General features: G+C 36.3%; 1 protein-coding gene across 7 annotated transcripts in view; it reads left to right on the top strand.

Annotated features, from left to right (window-relative positions):
* LOC124113530 overlaps positions 1–17776 on the top strand; it is a 38530-nt gene that overhangs the window by 12851 nt on the left and 7903 nt on the right. For 6 of the 7 annotated variants that reach the window (XM_048401883.1, XM_048401882.1, XM_048401881.1 and 3 more), the window contains exons 10-21: positions 954–980; positions 1400–1435; positions 4097–4132; positions 5373–5408; positions 6166–6210; positions 8314–8343; positions 9128–9163; positions 9463–9498; positions 9695–9736; positions 10831–10860; positions 14483–14533; positions 17441–17491. In XM_048401883.1, the coding sequence (XP_048257840.1) occupies positions 954–980; positions 1400–1435; positions 4097–4132; positions 5373–5408; positions 6166–6210; positions 8314–8343; positions 9128–9163; positions 9463–9498; positions 9695–9736; positions 10831–10860; positions 14483–14533; positions 17441–17491 (456 nt within the window). The remainder of the gene's footprint in view (positions 1–953; positions 981–1399; positions 1436–4096; positions 4133–5372; positions 5409–6165; positions 6211–8313; positions 8344–9127; positions 9164–9462; positions 9499–9694; positions 9737–10830; positions 10861–14482; positions 14534–17440; positions 17492–17776) is intronic. The other variant, XM_048401879.1, reaches the window with a different exon arrangement.

The raw sequence follows: 17776 nt of genomic DNA, 5'->3' as shown, positions 1-17776 counted from the left end.
GTTCATTGAGGTATGAATCGAAAAACCGACGTGCAAACTGTATCAATCCACGTAGCGAAAATTTAATTATTTCGAGATGAAACTCCGAGGTAATACAAAGCTTCACAACTTTGCTAAACCCCAAGAGGGTGTGTATGGTGCTATCAAGCCAATTATATCAGTGCTAAACTGGGATTTTAACCAACGATCTGCTCATGGCACATCAAAGGGAATCAACCATGAACATATCTTAGGCGCCTGAACCACGCGTACCCCAACATATGTAAATGTAAAGGAACGCTGTAATAGTGCAGATCACCTGGATGACGTTGTACAAAGCGACCGTAACGCTAAGGTGATCGTAACTCCCTAACTTTAACATAGACTTACGACAGTCGTAACGTGAAGGTTGTTTTGTACAACGACACCCTGGCATAGAGTGTGTGAGTGAATGACTTGTCATAATATAAATGGTACGACCATCAACAATCTAACTGGAGCATATATGAATGTGTAGAGTTATTCCCCTTAATCGCATAGAGATCTGCTGACCGAGTGTAGAATGGCAGAGTTGCTCTTATCATGGTACCTAGTTTCTCACCATGTATTACCAAGCTCGGTGGTCATGTTGAGTTCACCTCACACATTATACTGGACCCGTCATGATCCGGGTAGAGAATATGTCTTCAGTATCCCATGCGTTCTACAAGTGGGGACCATGCTTGTTCTTAGAGGCGACAAACGGAATTGGGTGGTCAGGCTCGCAAACGAGGTTGATACATGTCATCGTATCACAAATGCTGTGAGAAATGCTCATGATGTCAATCACTGGTACGACTCTAAGCAACAAACACACAAACACACATGATGTGCCATCATGTTTATACACCAATCTCGCAAACCACAATGTGTGACCATATTATACACGTATGTTTGGGATAACATTTACATGTTTATATTTTCCCTTCTTTCAGAAGAAATGGCTGGAAAACTAGACGAATGTAAGCATGTAACAATAACAAGGATTTACCATGCTAAGTGTTCATAGGACTTTTACGAAAGTGACAAAAAGGCTGAAGTACAATATTGGATTAATTTATTTAAATATTATATCAGAAGTTGAACTGATCCTGCATATACTTTCCTTTCATTTACAAGATTTATGTCTGTATGTCAGCTAATATGTTTACGTGCAAGCATTACTCCACTATTTGGTATCAGCAGTTGCTGTGGTGAACTGATTTATGTCCCCAAAGTGTAATTAGTCCTTGTTCAAGTAACGGTCTCTATCATGTGTCGGTGACCCTAAATGTAATGTTTCGTCTTTACTTCAAAGTATACTTCGCAGTTTCGATGGTGATTTTATAATCCGTGCACAGGTGTAGATCTGTTTAAAGAGACGCTCATGTTATCATTTTAGTTCTGCAAACGTTAACAGGCAAAGAACGAGTGGAACGTAAGTACACGCCAACAAAAAGAATGTGAGATACTCGCACAACATTCCAATTGACCCATTTCACACTTGCGCCATCTTGGATCGAAAACGAGGCTATGAGAGCCCAGATCTATGCAGAGTTAGGCGCATCAGCTGATCGGGAATAGAGAGCAGGTGTGACCGTGTTTCACTGAAGGACATTTCAAAATGGTCTCTGTGTCTGATACAGAAGATATTGTACATTTAATGCTGGTGTCCAATTAAAATATGCCTGTAATACACTGGAAAATCAACTGCATAACATGAAACGTGTATTGTGCTTATTTGCTCAGCCAGCGAGTGGCTTGGCGACCTCGAGATCGTCATGTTTATTTCACGAGTTATAGGGGCCTAGTGGGTTGACTGCACCACGCACTATCGTTTTGCCAAGAGTTACGTTGACATGAGACACCTTTTCTGCTATGATTTTCATCCAAACATACAACGATGTACATTGTCAATGAAAATAGTTTACAAACTAACTTGTGTGTCAAAATAAATATTCAGAATGTGTCATTTATGACATCAAATTGAAAGCAAATATATATTGGCTGTTGCTATTAGTCGTAGCAGGACAATAATTAAGTATTTGTTTGATTTCAGAATGACAATTGAAACCATGTTCATAGATAACTAAAATAAATATAGGTAGAAATCTGGGTCTGTAGATTTTTAAAAATTCAGTTCAGAGTGACAAGAATAAATTTTACTAGTCTTCTTACAAACTTTTGTATATTCTTTCTTTGCCACTGATCACGAAACCATTAGGTACTAAACTATTCATACATCAAATCAACTAAAGAAAATAACATAGTTATTGTGGAATATTAAAAATAAATTTGGCAGCTACCATGATAAGAGTAAGAAACAGATTTCCAAATGTACTAGTACGCGTGTCTGGCCTAAACTCATGACCAAACAAAAATATCAAAGTCCTCTGTTTATAAAGTAAATATAAATCCAAATATATATTCACAGTCGAATCATATTCGGGTTTCATGATTTTTCTCAACACCAATCTTATCAAAAGAATTGTTATTTCAATAAATTAGTAATAACATATTACAAGGCATTTGCTTGCGTAAAAGAAAATATTTTGTTTTAAAAGTTTCAAATTATGTTTGTGTACATAAAACCAGATCGAATTCATAATTTAACAAACAAAGAGACGAAATGAATTGTGATTGTAGTACCCAAGGGCATTAAACAACATTCAAAAGAAATTCTGTTCATAGTAATCTCAATCTTTGTTAATGAATTTGAAATAGACTGTAAAATAGTTATGTTTCTGTGCATTACATAAAAAGACCCATGAAAATGCCGGGGTAGAATAGGTCTTCAGCAACCCATGCTTGCCGTTAAAGGTGACTCAGCTTGTCATAAAAGGCGACTAACGGGGTCGGGTGGTCAGCCCCGCTGACCTGGTTGATGCATGCCATCTATCCCATTTGCATGGATTGATGCTCATGATATTAATCACTGGATTGTCTGGTCCAGAATCGATTACTTACGGACCGCCATCAAATAGCTGGAATATTGCTGAGTGCGGCGTTAAACAACCAACCAACCAACCAACACTATAAAGTTCACATGCAGATTAAACTTATACTGGCCATTGATTAGTTGTTTTTTTATTATTTTATGACATGATTATTTTGGTACAGAAAAATAAATATCATTTTGGTAAAATTATAACAGTCAAACTGTTTAGTTTAAATATTTCAACACCCTTCATGTAATAATTCAGTAGAAATGTTACACCTCATGTTATCTAGTCTGTCAACATTGACAATTAAAACAACTACTGTTCACAATCACAGCAACACACATATATATTGGAATGTATTTGAGTTTTACATCAAATTCACAACTGATACACAATTCTGATTAGTTTATGACTGTAAATTCTCAATAGGTTACAATAAGATAAATTAGATCAACATATCAATTTAGTTAGTTTCTGATATCTTTCGAGATAATGTTAATATTTTCTTCTGGTCAAAGACCCAGTTGAATTCAAATTATTCAAACTCATACTTTGACTAAACCAAATAAATACACAGTTTGGGTGAATGGTGTCTAATGAATGATGCTTTACACATGCGTGTAGGATTTGTACTAAGTCGTTGTGCAGCTACTATATATAAACTGCACTGGTAGTTACCAGGTGGTCATGGCTATTTGAAATTGAAATAAAAACATAACGGTCACTCACTTGCTCAATGTCTTTCAGTCTAACAGTAGAATAGTTTGTAAATGAAAGGAATAAGAATGATGATCAATATTTACGATAAAGTTTGCCGTGACATTAACGAAATGGTCATATTGTCCCAGTTTGTCCCGATTGCGTTTACATCGCGATATGTATCATGTGCTATCCAGCCTTCACCTTCAGCACTCAAAGCCTCGCTTTCAATTCGGAAGTAGCGAAGTGTGAAAAAAGGTCAATAGTTTTATATATACTAACGTCACAATTCACTGATTGGTAATTTCCCATGTTCTAATTTACACTATAAATCACGTTATCATGTTGAATAAAAACAAAGTGTATGAATAATTATATCTGAACCAGGTTAACTAATTCCAGTGCCTAAATGATTCAATGTCATTGTATTCTTGATAGCATTTGTTGACCTGTTTCAGTTAATCACTATTTCAACAAGACGAGCATTCTACAACGTAAGTGTTATAAGTTAGTCATTTGAAATGTTGGAAAAAGAACACGTTCATCTCTGATGTATGAATTTTCCCGTGGACACACAACATTGTTATTTGAAAATATCGTCTAAATTGGAAGGAAAACCCTGAATCGATTGCTGGTGTTTTTTGGCTATAGCCGTCATAGTTGACTATTGCTGGATGTGGCCTTGCTCTTAGTTGACTAGGGGGCACGGGTGGCCCAGTCGTCTAAGGCGCCGGGATTCGCTGTGCAGAGTTGCGTCCCTTGGGCACACCAGAAACCTATGATTGTGGGTTCGAATCCCGGTTCACTCCGATTATGTTTCTAGGTTTGTCAGCACCATACCCGTGCTCGTGGGTTTCACCGAGGTAGTAAACGTCTGAGACCTGCATCACTTCGGGCTTTCCTCCCACATTAAGCTGACACGCCGTGATATAACTGCAATACTGTTGAAAGCGGTGTTAAAACCACTCACTCACTCACTGATATACGATTTCTACTGGACATGGAAGGTGTTTTTATTGCTTTGCTTACACACATTCACTGAATTACTCATCTAAAACATGTAGTGTAGAAAGGAACATGTATAGTAGGGGATGTTTGCACCCAAGAGAAAAATGCAGATTCTGATGGATTGAAATTAGTTAAAACATTATTGGGTATAATCTTATAACTTAAGCAACCCTTTCTTCTTTTAAACGTCGGAAAATCTCGCTGTCGCTGTGAGAACGTCTTCAACCAAAGATTATTTTTTTCATGATATGTGGTTTTACTGTTATAATCACCCTCTTCCAAGAACGGTTTGGTCAGTTTGAATGCCAATAATATCACGAGGGGTAAAACACAGAAATGGGTGAATCCATGTTGGGAATCAATTCCTGGCCTTCAGTGTGACGAGCGATCGCTTTCGACACCAGGCCAACGATCTACTCCTGAGAGACCCTTAAATATTCTTGTTGGAGGTGACTTGGCGTTGTGAGTGAGTGAGTTAAAGTTTAACGTCACATCGGCAATATTTCGGCCATATCGTGACGAAACTTGGCGTTGTGATTAAAACTGAAAACATATGGAAACTATTAGGCTATTTAAATAAAAGCTGTCTTTTACACTTGAGGTGTCTTAATTCTACAACATAGTCAGACGGATGGATGGTGGGCGGAGGAATAAAAATAACTTCTTTGTTTCTGATGATTATAATATCACACGATTGTGTATACAAACTGTGTTTTTCTCTTTCAGTCTATGAGGGCATGCCTATTCCCAAGGATAATTTCAGTAAGTACTTATACTAAGAGCAATGGTCGTTAGGATCCCTTAGACAATGTGGTCATGTGTTTTAAGTTGTGTTTCACAAGCCCATACCAAAATATATTTATTAACGTTTACCAGTATTTTCCCAAATTTATCTAATAAATTTGTATCAAACTTTTTTTGAATATATTTGGGCATGTACAGGCTTAGTTGACGAAGTTAAAAGCTTACTTCGTTAGACGGACCACTGCACCAGAATCGTCGATTTTGATCACAATACTTCTACGCTATCTCATGATTCACAATGTTCACAGGCACTTTGTTAGTGAACATATTTCCCTGCAGCTATGTCAGTGGCGTCCTTTATATGTTTGGCATGTGTAGGTGGTGGTACAACATATAACATTAGCTGTTGCGAATATGCAGTAGTATGTGTGCTTTTGTAATATGTTACGTAATGTGGCAGCCACACGATTGCGAAGTCAAATAACAGGATTCGAAACGTGGACCTTCTTGAGGTCGGACGCCTTGTCAAATAACAGGATTCGAAACATGGACCTTCTTGAGGTCGGACGCCTTGTCAAAACTCCCAACAGTATAACCCATTCAGCAAGTCGACATGCTATGGATGTCATCTGTTTTATCTGCAACATAAATATCTTTATAACAGGAGAATGGAGAACAGTGCACAGGTCTGACATGATGTGAAACTATCCCATTAAAAAATATATATATGATTCTCACCAACGATCATGTGAAACATTATCCTTTAATATTGCAGGTTTTCTGGGAAAACATCCTGAAGAAATAAAGAAGACTCTTCTTGGTAAGTTCACACATATTATCATAAAAGGCACGTTACATGGTTGCAATGAGTAGTTATGAGTATAAGGCATCCGTTTGGACATTCATTCAAGCGGCAAAGATTGCATCAAAGGCAAATAAAAGTTATATTTTAACAAAAGTACACAGACGGTTGCGAAGTAGTTGTGTAATCATATCACTAAATCGTGATTAGAATTCCAGCTCTAAATTTCCTGAACTGGTTTGCCATCATAAAATCAGTCAAAGTGTTTCGTAACGTGAAGTGGTTGTAACGTGGAGTGGTTGTAACGTGAAGTGGTTGTAACGTGAAGTGGTTTTTACGTGAAGTGGTTGTTACGTGAAGTGGTTGTAACGTGAAGTGGTTGTAACGTGAAGTGGTTGTAAGTGGTTGTAACGTGATGTGGTTGTAACGTGAAGTGGTTGTAACGTGAAGTGGTTGTAACGTGAAGTGGTTGTAAGTGGTTGTAACGTGATGTGGTTGTAACGTGAAGTGGTTGTAACGTGAAGTGGTTGTAACGTGAAGTGGTTGTAAGTGGTTGTATCGTGTAGTGGTTGTAACGTGAAGTAGTTGTAACGTGAAGTGGTTGTTACGTGAAGTGGTTGTAACGTGAAGTGGTTGTAAGTGGTTGTAACGTGAAGTGGTTGTAACGTGAAGTGGTTGTAACGTGAAGGGGTTGTAACGTGAAGTGGTTGTAACGTGAAGTGGTTGTAACGTGAAGTGGTTGTAAGTGGTTGTAACGTGAAGTGGTTGTAATGTGAAGTGGTTGTAACGTGAAGTGGTTGTATCGTGAAGTGGTTGTAAGTGGTAATAACGTGAAGTTGTTGTAACGTGAAGTTGTTGTAACGTGAAGTGGTTGTAAGTGGTTGTAACGTGAAGTGGTTGTAAGTGGTTGTAAGTGGTTGTAAGTGGTTGTATCGTGTGGTGGTTGTAACGTGAAGTGGTTGTAACGTGAAGTGGTTGTAACGTGAAGTGGTTGTAAGGTATGTAGATTATTCGTCAGTCAGACAATCAATCTATTTCGTATAAGGCCTTAGATCCACGAACAAAGTGAAATTAACTATACATGAAGTGGCTAAACAAGAAAGTGTTTATCATAGATTCTAACTCTTACGATGCAATAAAAAAATAAATATTGATGTACATTTAAAGTATTTATAATGCAGTCGTGATATACTGAAATCATTTTTAACAATATCATTGCTACATGTTACACAAAACCGACTTCGTCTGGGTACTCCTTCCCATCTTCCAGTGTGTTTATGTTAAGGTAACTAACCAAGTCGTAATATGGAGATTTTGTACCATGACTTTTCCCATTAAACAGATAAGCCTCAGTACAAGAGGAATACTTATAAAGAGAAAGACAACTTTGAATGTCTCAGAAGGCAGAATGCACGTGACAATCGTTTATCTTTGAGTAAATTTCCTTTAGAAAAGCTGTTTTATTACCAACTCCCTCGTTCCCCAAATCCAACCCATAATTAAACAGAACATCTTTAACATTATAAACCAACATGTTCCTGCCAAGTTGATATAAATTACATAACATGTTTGGATATCTATCCTCCGGGAGCTCCAAAAGCTTATCTAGGTATTTAACAATAGTTACTCATTTCGATTAATCAAATAAACATATATTTGCTGCCAATTTTAGCTAAAACGGCAATATTTGTACATTTATAACGTGCACCCAATCCATATTTGCAAAACATCACATGAAATTATCCGGAGATATATTCAGAAGTCTGGTTGCAATTATTTTGTTTTAAGACAATTACCTCAATTGCCCTTTGAACAATATGTTGAGCTGCTTTTGACCAATAAAATATGTTTGGAAAGGGCAAGCTCAAATAATCTTATATGGTAAAATTATTAACCGTCTATCTCCATCATACCAGGCTTCATGCTTCCATAACTTATCGCCATTTCTTAAAATCATCACTTCCGTTTTATCAAACTCGATAGTTATAGCCCATTTTTGGCGAGAATGTCAATCTTTCATACTGGTGACAAAATTAGCAATAAAACAAATATCATCTGCAATTAGTAAGTATCCAAAAGTATGAACTATTCGGTAAGAATTTCACTTTATAATTCTTTCAGATCAGAAAGAAAACTACAAGCTCTTTGACGGTAAGTACTTATTGAATAAGGGGAGCAGTTTGCAAGGTATATTCCACAATGGTAGTGAAGGGGGGGGGGGGGGGGGGGGGGGGAGGGGGGAGAGAGAGAGAGGGGGGGGGGGGGGGTCGCGTTATTCAATGTTATCATCCTTATGTGGATTCTGGGATAGAACAGGCCCCAGTACGCAGGCTTGTAGAAAGATGGTCTGGTTACCAAGTGTGACTGGTGACCCAGCATGCTAGCTCCCTATACTTTCTGTAATTTGTTTATGGTAATTACAATTAATTTGTTTGGCCGAGATTCCCTAGGTTACAAGCTGCTGTGATATAGTAATTATAATTACGAAAGTGACCCTAAATAAATACAGTAAAATATATATCTGATAAAAGATATCTTATCACGTAAATATATATACGTGTCATGATATGTTTTTAATTTTGCATACCGTCATAGCTGCTTCTTAATGCTCTGGGTCTTCCGCGTCTTCAGCAACCCATGCTTGTCGAAAGTCGCGACGAACCGGATCAGGTCATCAGCCTTGCTGACTTTGTTAGTGAATGTCATAGTATCCCAATCGTATCGAATGTCATGATATCAATCACCGGATTTGCCTGATCCACATTCGATTATTTACAGACTGCCATCATATTACTGAAATACTGCCCAGTGTGGTGATAAACAACAAACGAACAAACCTAATGCTCTGGTCAACACATTTTCACGCTCATTACGTTGACATTGAGAACAGGAAAATACTTTGGTGAAGTTAACTTTTTTGATTTTATTGTTTCAGATCTTTTTGAATTACCATTGGATCAACAAATGAAAAGTGGGTATAAAACAAAACAGATATAGAATTTGTTTAGGATGAGCCTCTGTGTAATATATTTATGTATCTCCAATGGCTACATCAGTTCAATATCAATTATATCTCAAGGTAACACTTTCAACTTTTCACCAAATACGCATACTTATAGGCTTACCTCCACACTTTCAGCCTCAAGTTCAGATAACAATTTCAGGTTACACATGGCACTTCTAAATACAGAATCTTGGGTGACCACAAACCTGCATTGAAAGTAATGACAGCGAATAATAACGTGTAATGAGCTTATGTTTTTCTTTCAGTGTGTAAAGGCTTTACTCTTGAAAAGCTCAGAAATGGTATGTACTTTCAGACATAATGACGATACTCAACTAGTTATTATAGACATGTTCATATTTTACATAGAAGTATACACACAATATGTTCATTGACGATTGTAGCAAATGTTGTGAAGGTTTCATTTCATTTCTTTCATAATATTATTTTATTGATGTAACCATAAGGAGTGTGTAATTGTTCTTTTTCGTATTTCAGTTCTCAAAGCTGGAGGATTGTCACTCAGAGATGACTATGACAGTGAGTACGAACTGGCGGGAAAGAGTGGCAAATACTTCTTCTTTTGTTTTGTAACCAACGTTTTTCTAAACACTGCCAGGAAATGCCACAAAGTAATTGTGTAAACTAATAGTTAGAATGGTCTAGGAGGCGATACATTGATCTGATCCGTGGATTGTTTCGCATACTATCAAATACTACATCGTTTGTTCCATATTCCATCATTTATGGGCCCCCTTTATAGATTTGGAATGTTGCTGAATACGGCGTTAAACAACAAACAAAATAACACAGCATGAAGGTGTAATAATACACTTCGCCACGATACGATACGTGACTAGAAATTATGGAAATCATAACAATTATTAAAACACGATACAAGTCCAATTTCCAATGCAAGCAAGATTTTGATTTGCGAAGAACATTCTTTCACTGCTTCCGAGATTTAATTATTACACAGTTTTCATGTATGAGCTTAATTTGTTGAAAGTGAAACTAACTCTACTCCACCCAAATATATCAGATTAAGGATTAGTGGCTTGGTTTAACACTGATTCTCGCCGAATTTCCGTTGTGCGTGTCTTCTGCGTGGCACTGGGAGCTGGTGTTAATACCATTTATTTCTTGGCACGTGGTGCGTGTCTTGTGTGTGTAGCTTGGAAGCTGATGTTAATGCCATTTGTTACTTGGCACTTGCAGCACGTTTAAAGAGTCACTCACCAGTTTTCATTGTTATTTTATGCTTTCAATTTGAATTTATGGTGTTCCGATTTCAAGTTTTAGGTTTTGGTTTGGTTTGTTGTTTTACGCCGCACTCAGATATATTCCAGCCATATGACCGCGGTCAGTATATATCGAGTCTGGACCAGTGATAGACATCATGATCCACGTAATCAACCAAGTCAGCGAGCCTGACCACCCGATCCCGTTAGTCACCTCTAACGACAAGAATAGTCGCTTTTTACGGCAAGCATGGGTTGCTGAAGACCTATTCTACCCCGGATCTTCACGGGTCGATTTCAAGTTTTAACTTGATGAAAGGTATTGGTATACCCTAATAACATCATAGATTTCTGATTACTGGGTAATACTGTTTCCTTTTTTCTTCTTTTCAGTTGGGAGATTGATCAACGAATTGGTATTAGGTAAGAATAAATATAAAATCAAATATAAATTTTCACAAAGCTGTTACGATGCCCAAAACAAGAGGTTGCTTACTGGTCCAAGTTTCTGTGTGGTCAAACTTTACGTCTTGGTACGGTAACCACCTGCCTTGGAATAAAGGACATGCAAAGAAACCCGTTTCCAGATTTCACGTCCAATCCAAGATAATTGTGCTCGAGATATTAAATAGATTTTTACGTCGCGTTCAAGATTATTTCACTTAAACAGGGACGTCATGCACGTATGTGTTGCTGCTTGTACAAGTCCAGACTTATGCGGGTCTTATAATGTTAGACATCTGAGGTGACATGCCGCAGTTTAATATACTCCACTCGGACACAATGATACTGAGCCGACGCGTCCTTGATTTGTCCCAATAATGCGGAGCGGAGGGTAACCACACGTACACATACATGTACCATCTTTCCACGCCTTTTGTTTTAATGCAGCCAGGGGATCGAACCACCTGATTTCTGCTTTCAGGGCAGACCCTATATCCACTACACCACTGATACGGTCTTTGACAAACGAAACTAAGTGATTAAGCAATGTCATAGTTTTTTGTTAGCGTCAGATCATGGATTGGCAGCTCCATAATTGAGGAGTCATCATGGACTTCCTGCTGCAAAATTATGCCACCACTACGATCGTGTTCCTGAAGGAAAGTAACAATATTTGCCAGAACAACTACACGATATCCTGTTTAAAACCTGATAGTTTTGGAATAAGGTTGCCAACCTTGTCTGGTACACGTTTTAACCTACATTTATTATATTGGGAATTGTGTAATATTAAATATTGTTTTATTCCTATATGATATTTACATTGTGGAAACACACGAGAGTAATGATCACCTACCATTTCATGTAATTCTAAAATCGACGTTTTGCTCAAAAGGGTAGTTTTAGAAACCACGTATGAAATCAATGACTGAGTTAAATGCAACATTATCAAATTGTGGGAAATGATTTCCATCCATGTTTGTCTCGAGAAACACACAGCAGTACGTAAACCCCTAACTAAACGTATTAGAAACGTACGGAAGTAGGCTATTGCCCAATCGGGCACTGCATAAAGGCAATGCAGTTGAAAGTAGTCCCCAGTTATGTCTTGATATGCATATTTATCGGATAGTGGTACCAAATGTATTTGATTGGTTTCTCTTATCGTTAACACCACCCGTCGAGAGACAGAAAATTGGAATCAATGTGTGTAATTTTACAATATTGAATACACATTAAGTTATTTTCAGATTTGCGGGGTTCATTGAATGTTTAAAACAATCTGCTAACTTTATTTTCCAGGAATCTGAAATCACATAACGTTAATCTCTTAAGTGAAACATGCCTTTTATAAATTACCATGAAGTAAGCAAGTTAACGCCTTTACACATTATTGGTCTGCTCTCGTATTGTCATCAATATGGTTACATTTGTATGATAGAAGACATAATTCTTGTGTCGTGATCAGGATATTTTTCTGGGAAAATGTAAAACTAATTGTTTTACGTTCTCAAAGTGTGTTAGAAAATAACGTTTAATAATAATGTTACTTACATTCAGAGTGCCAAAACACTGTCCACATGACTGTATGACGAGAGGGATGACTTTCAATTGTCAACTTCCCTTCATGTCGAGCAAAATATTCCAGTGGATCCAGCTTTGGTGTTCACATTTCGCAACTTTTGAGATACAATCGAGCATGCTCTTTCTCCCAAGATTGCTATTGACTTGCTTGTGATGTGTTTGTGAAGGGTGCCACTGCTGGGACAGAGATTTCTAATAGATATGGAAAGGATTTTATTTATATTTTATTATTTACAAATTAAAATAGCTCGAAAGCGAGGTCCGCATATTTGCCAATTTTTTCCTGAATCTTGTCAATCACATTAGTGTCAAAAGGGACATGAAATTCAAAGATACAAATCATTGGATTCATCAAAAAATGATCGAGCCACTCCATCATGTCAGTCAGGATAATGTGTTTGTGCGAAAGCGAGGCATCCACTGGCAATGTGTTGGCCAGTCTCATTAAATTCATTACATAATCTACATTTCACATTTACATTTTGATGCAAAATCGTACACTGACAGTTTTGAGTGGGACGTGACTGGTCCTGAGCAGCAAACAGAAAGCCTTCTGTTTCGCGTTTCAGGCCAGACAACCTCATCCAAGCGAAGGACCTTCTCAACACACTACACAAACTGGATGCAGTGGATCTGTGTTGAGGAGGTTCCGGATGATAACCTTCCTCTTTGTTGAGCAAAACGCTTGTAGGATTTAGTGACAAACAGAAAAAAGCAAAGGGTTAAACGAATCTCCCTGAAATATTCCTCTTCTAATAGAAATGGGGTCCGACGTCCTCACCTGCCCCTGCGAATACATCTCAAGTTGAATTGACAAGCAGTTCATTAAAGACTTGAGTAAAACAAGTAGTCGCTCGGGGAGGTCAATACATTCCAAGGACCTCAAAATCCATTCGTTAGGTACAGAATCTTTAGCTTTTCTGTAGTATATCTAACTAATTGAGAGGTTACGGTGGTAAGTTTTAGCCTCTTCAAGGATAATTTTTTGAACTAGTAGTTGATCAACAAGAGACAAATAAGACACCCTGAAAATAGTTTGTATTGTGTATTCAGACAAGTAATAGGGTAGAAGATTTTTGGATCAGTCAAATCACCTTTCTTTGGGAGAAGTATTCTTCGACCTTTGCACAACCAAGGAGGAACTTCCCCTGTTTCTACAAGAGAAAAAAACAGTGAAGTAATGGTGTTTGGACACAAGGGAACAGTTTCCAAAACAGGTTCCGAATTCCATCAGGCTCTGTCTCCGAATTGGATTTGGACTTTTTAATTACTGTTGGGCAATCAGTTGTAATGAAACACAACGATGGTGATTTTTTTATTTTATTTCATGTACATAATCATTATATTCCTCTGCCAATGGTTCCTCTAAGGTTACAGTTGCCGGGTAAAGACCACAACTGTTTCCATAACCTTTCACTGGAATCCATGGTGGGTCTTTTCGCAGCAATGCCATTGGATGTATTTAGTTTCCCTGTTAAGTTGTTTATCATTAGATTTGAACAATTTGTTTTGTTTTATAGAATTATATTTCTTGTCCCACTTTCCTTTTCTTTCTGTCCAAACCATTAACTTCGTTTTCAGAGAATTACGAATCTTCTCTTTTGTTGTCTTGTTTGTTTGTTTTTATTTTAAAGTTTTCCAAATTGATTTTTGTCGTTTAGACATTGATTGCCCTGAGGAACGTAATGTCAAGCAAAGTTCTATCCAGGATATGTCTTTCCTTGTTTCATTTAGTTTAATTTGGAACCGTTGTTTCTATGGATGAATTTGTTTATTACCCTTTAATAGTCCAGTGTCCCTGGAAACTGTATTGAGTTCCTCCAATGTTCGAGCAGCAGCATGAACGCAACAGTTAATGTCCTGCAAGGAACAGTCCGCATTGAGCGTGACACTTATAATGTCATTTAATTTATCCAGTTGATTCTGTGGAAATGATTTCTTAAGTTGTTTAGTTGGCCTCCCATTTAACTCCCATTTTCAGGTGAGACACTGTTTAATTATCATGACTGTCTTTCAGATTTTAACGGAGCAGAGGTTCTTGATTTGGAGGAATCACAGGCTGACCATCGTGCGTATATGTTAAACACTAAAACATTCTTAAAGGCAAATTCAATTTTAAAATGCAAAGATGAAATCTTTACAAAAATTGATTAAAGCTTCATGTTTTTGTTATGAAAGTTCATTGATAATCTGTAAATGTAGATTTCATAAAAGAAAAGAAACATGGCTTCATGTATGCTATATCAAGGACGATAAAAACACCTAATTTTCAAAAGAGACAGTTTATATTCGCCTGTCCGGGAGTGCATATGACCCTTGGTATCGTGGTGGTGCTACATACACTTCAATCCCATACCCCCCTTAAAAGAAACGCAAATGCACTTTTTGTGACATCTTAGGGATTCATTCAATGGACAAAATGAAAGCAGCAACTAAGTGTTCAGATATGACACCAGTTAAGACTAGTCGCTGATGAAGACATGACCTGTCAATATTCCATTGTTTTCAGTTCCAAATATGCATTTTGCAGTAATATATTTTACCTTCATTTCAAAGACATTTGTTTGAGCGGTGTGTTTTTCTCGCAGTTGAACAAGCACAACATTGTTTCTTTGTAATGTATAGTTATTGAATCCAAAATAACTCTAACAACTCATATATATTAAAAGAAGTTATTTCTGATGTTAAATTGATACAATTAAGTCCCATTATTTACTAATAAGTAGTGTTGCAAAGACGAAACCTTTTCAAAAATTGATTAAAGCTTCTAAGAATATTCATGTTTTTGTTATGAAAGTTCATTGATAATTTGTAAATGTAAATTTCATAAAAGAAAAGAAACATGGCTTCATGTATGCTATATCAAGGACGATAAAAACACCTAATTTTCAAAAGAGACTGTGTATATTGGCCTGTCCGGGAGTGCATATGACCCTTGGTATCGCGATGGTGCTACGTACACTTCAATCCCATACTCCCCTTAAAAAGAAACGCAAATGCACTTTTTGTGACATCTTAGGGATTCATTCAATGGACAAAATGAAAGCAGCAGCTAAGTGTTCAGATATGACACCAGTTAAGACTAGTCGCTGATGTAGACTTGACCTGTCAATATTCCATTGTTTTCAGTTCCAAATATGCATTTTGCAATCACATATATTTTACATTCATTTCAAAGACATTGTATATATATATATATATATATATATATATATATATATATATATATATATATATATATATATATATATATGCATGACCTGGCACATTAATATAGCTTTATCAAGAAGAAAAACATGTTTCCTGTTATATATGACATATTCAATAACTAATATCATGTCCAATGTGAAAAATCCAAGCAGAAGGCTGTCAATAGGCATTTGTTAGAGGGGTGTGTTTTTCTCGCAGCTGAACAAGCACAACATTGTTTCTTTGTAATGTATAGTTATTGAATCCAAAATAACTCTAACAACTCATATATATTAAAAGAAGTTATTTCTGATGTTCAATTGATACAATTAAGTCCCATTGATTAGTAATAAGTAGTGTTTATGAACTGGAACTACTTTGCTTTGCATCAGTGTGAAGAATAAACAAGCAACTGGGTCACTTCATTTCAATGTAACTGGTAAATCTAGCGAAAATTGTCACAGTAAAATTGTATCCCTTAAACTTCAAAATACGGATTTATAAGAAATTACTTTCATATCATGTCGCAAACTAACACAATATGAAATTCCTTGTTCTTAATTAATTTTCAGCTGAGACACTGTTTAATTATCATGACTGTCTTTCAGTTATGGAAGGACCAGAATATGGAGATTTGGATGAATCATCAGGTGACAATCGTGCGTATATGTTAAACACTAAAACATTCTTAAAAAGCAAATTCAATTTCAAAATGCAAAGACGAAACCTTTACAAAAATTGATTAAAGCTTCTAAGAATATTCATGTTTTTGTTATGAATGTTCATTGATAATTTGTAAATGTAGATTTCATAAAAGAAAAGAAACATGGCTTCATGTATGCTATATCAAGGACGATAAAAACACCTAATTTTCAAAAGAGACTGTGTATATTGGCCTGCCCGGGAGTGCATATGACCCTTGGTATCGCGATGGTGCTACATACACTTCAATCCCATACTCCCCTTAAAAGAAACGCAAATGCACTTTTTGTGACATCTTAGGGATTCATTCAATGGACAAAATGAAAGCAGCAGCTAAGTGTTCTGATATGACACCAGTTAAGACTAGTCGCTGATGTAGACTTGACCTGTCAATATTCCATTGTTTTCAGTTCCAAATATGCATTTTGCAATCACATATATTTTACATTCATTTCAAAGACATTGTATATATATATATATATATATATATATAAATATATATATATATATATATATATATATATATATATATATATATATGCATGACCTGGCACATTAATATAGCTTTATCAAGAAGAAAAACATGTTTCCTGTTATATATGACATATTCAATAACTAATATCATGTCCAATGTGAAAAATCCAAGCAGAAGGCTGTCAATAGGCATTTGTTAGAGCAGTGTGTTTTTCTCGCAGCTGAACAAGCACAACATTGTTTCTTTGTAATGTATAGTTATTGAATCCAAAATAACTCTAACAACTCATATATATTAAAAGAAGTTATTTTTGATGTTAAATTGATACAATTAAGTCCTATTGATTAGTAATAAGTAGTGTTTATGAACTGGAACTACTTTGCTTTGCATCAGTGTGAAGAATAAACAAGCAACTGGGTCACTTCATTTCAATGTAACTGGTAAATCTAGCGAAAATTGTCACAGTAAAATTGTATCCCTTAAACTTCAAAATACGGATTTATAAGAAATTACTTTCATGTCATGTCGCAAACTAACACAATATGAAATTCGTTGTTCTTAATTAATTTTCAACTGAGACACTGTTTAATTATCATGACTGTCTTTCAGTTATGGAAGGACCAGAATATGGAGATTTGGATGAATCACCAGGTGACAATCGTGCGTATATGTTAAACACTAAAACATTCTTAAAGGCAACTTCAATTTTAAAATGCAAAGATGAAACCTTTACAAAAATTGATTAAAGCTTCTAAGAATATTCATGTTTTTGTAATGAAAATTCATTGATAATTTGTAAATGTAAATTTCATAAAAGAAAAGAAACATGGCTTCATGTATGCTATATCAAGGACGATAAAAACACCTAATTTTCAAAAGAGACTGTGTATATTCGCCTGTCCGGGAGTGCATATGACCCTTGGTATCGCGATGGTGCTACGTACA

The sequence above is a fragment of the Haliotis rufescens genome, unplaced genomic scaffold (assembly GCF_023055435.1).
Source record: "Haliotis rufescens isolate VD_foot unplaced genomic scaffold, xgHalRufe1.0.p SCAF_24, whole genome shotgun sequence".
NCBI lineage: Eukaryota > Metazoa > Mollusca > Gastropoda > Lepetellida > Haliotidae > Haliotis > Haliotis rufescens.
Note: the sequence above shows the minus strand (reverse complement) of the source record. Positions and strands in the feature narration are given on the sequence as shown.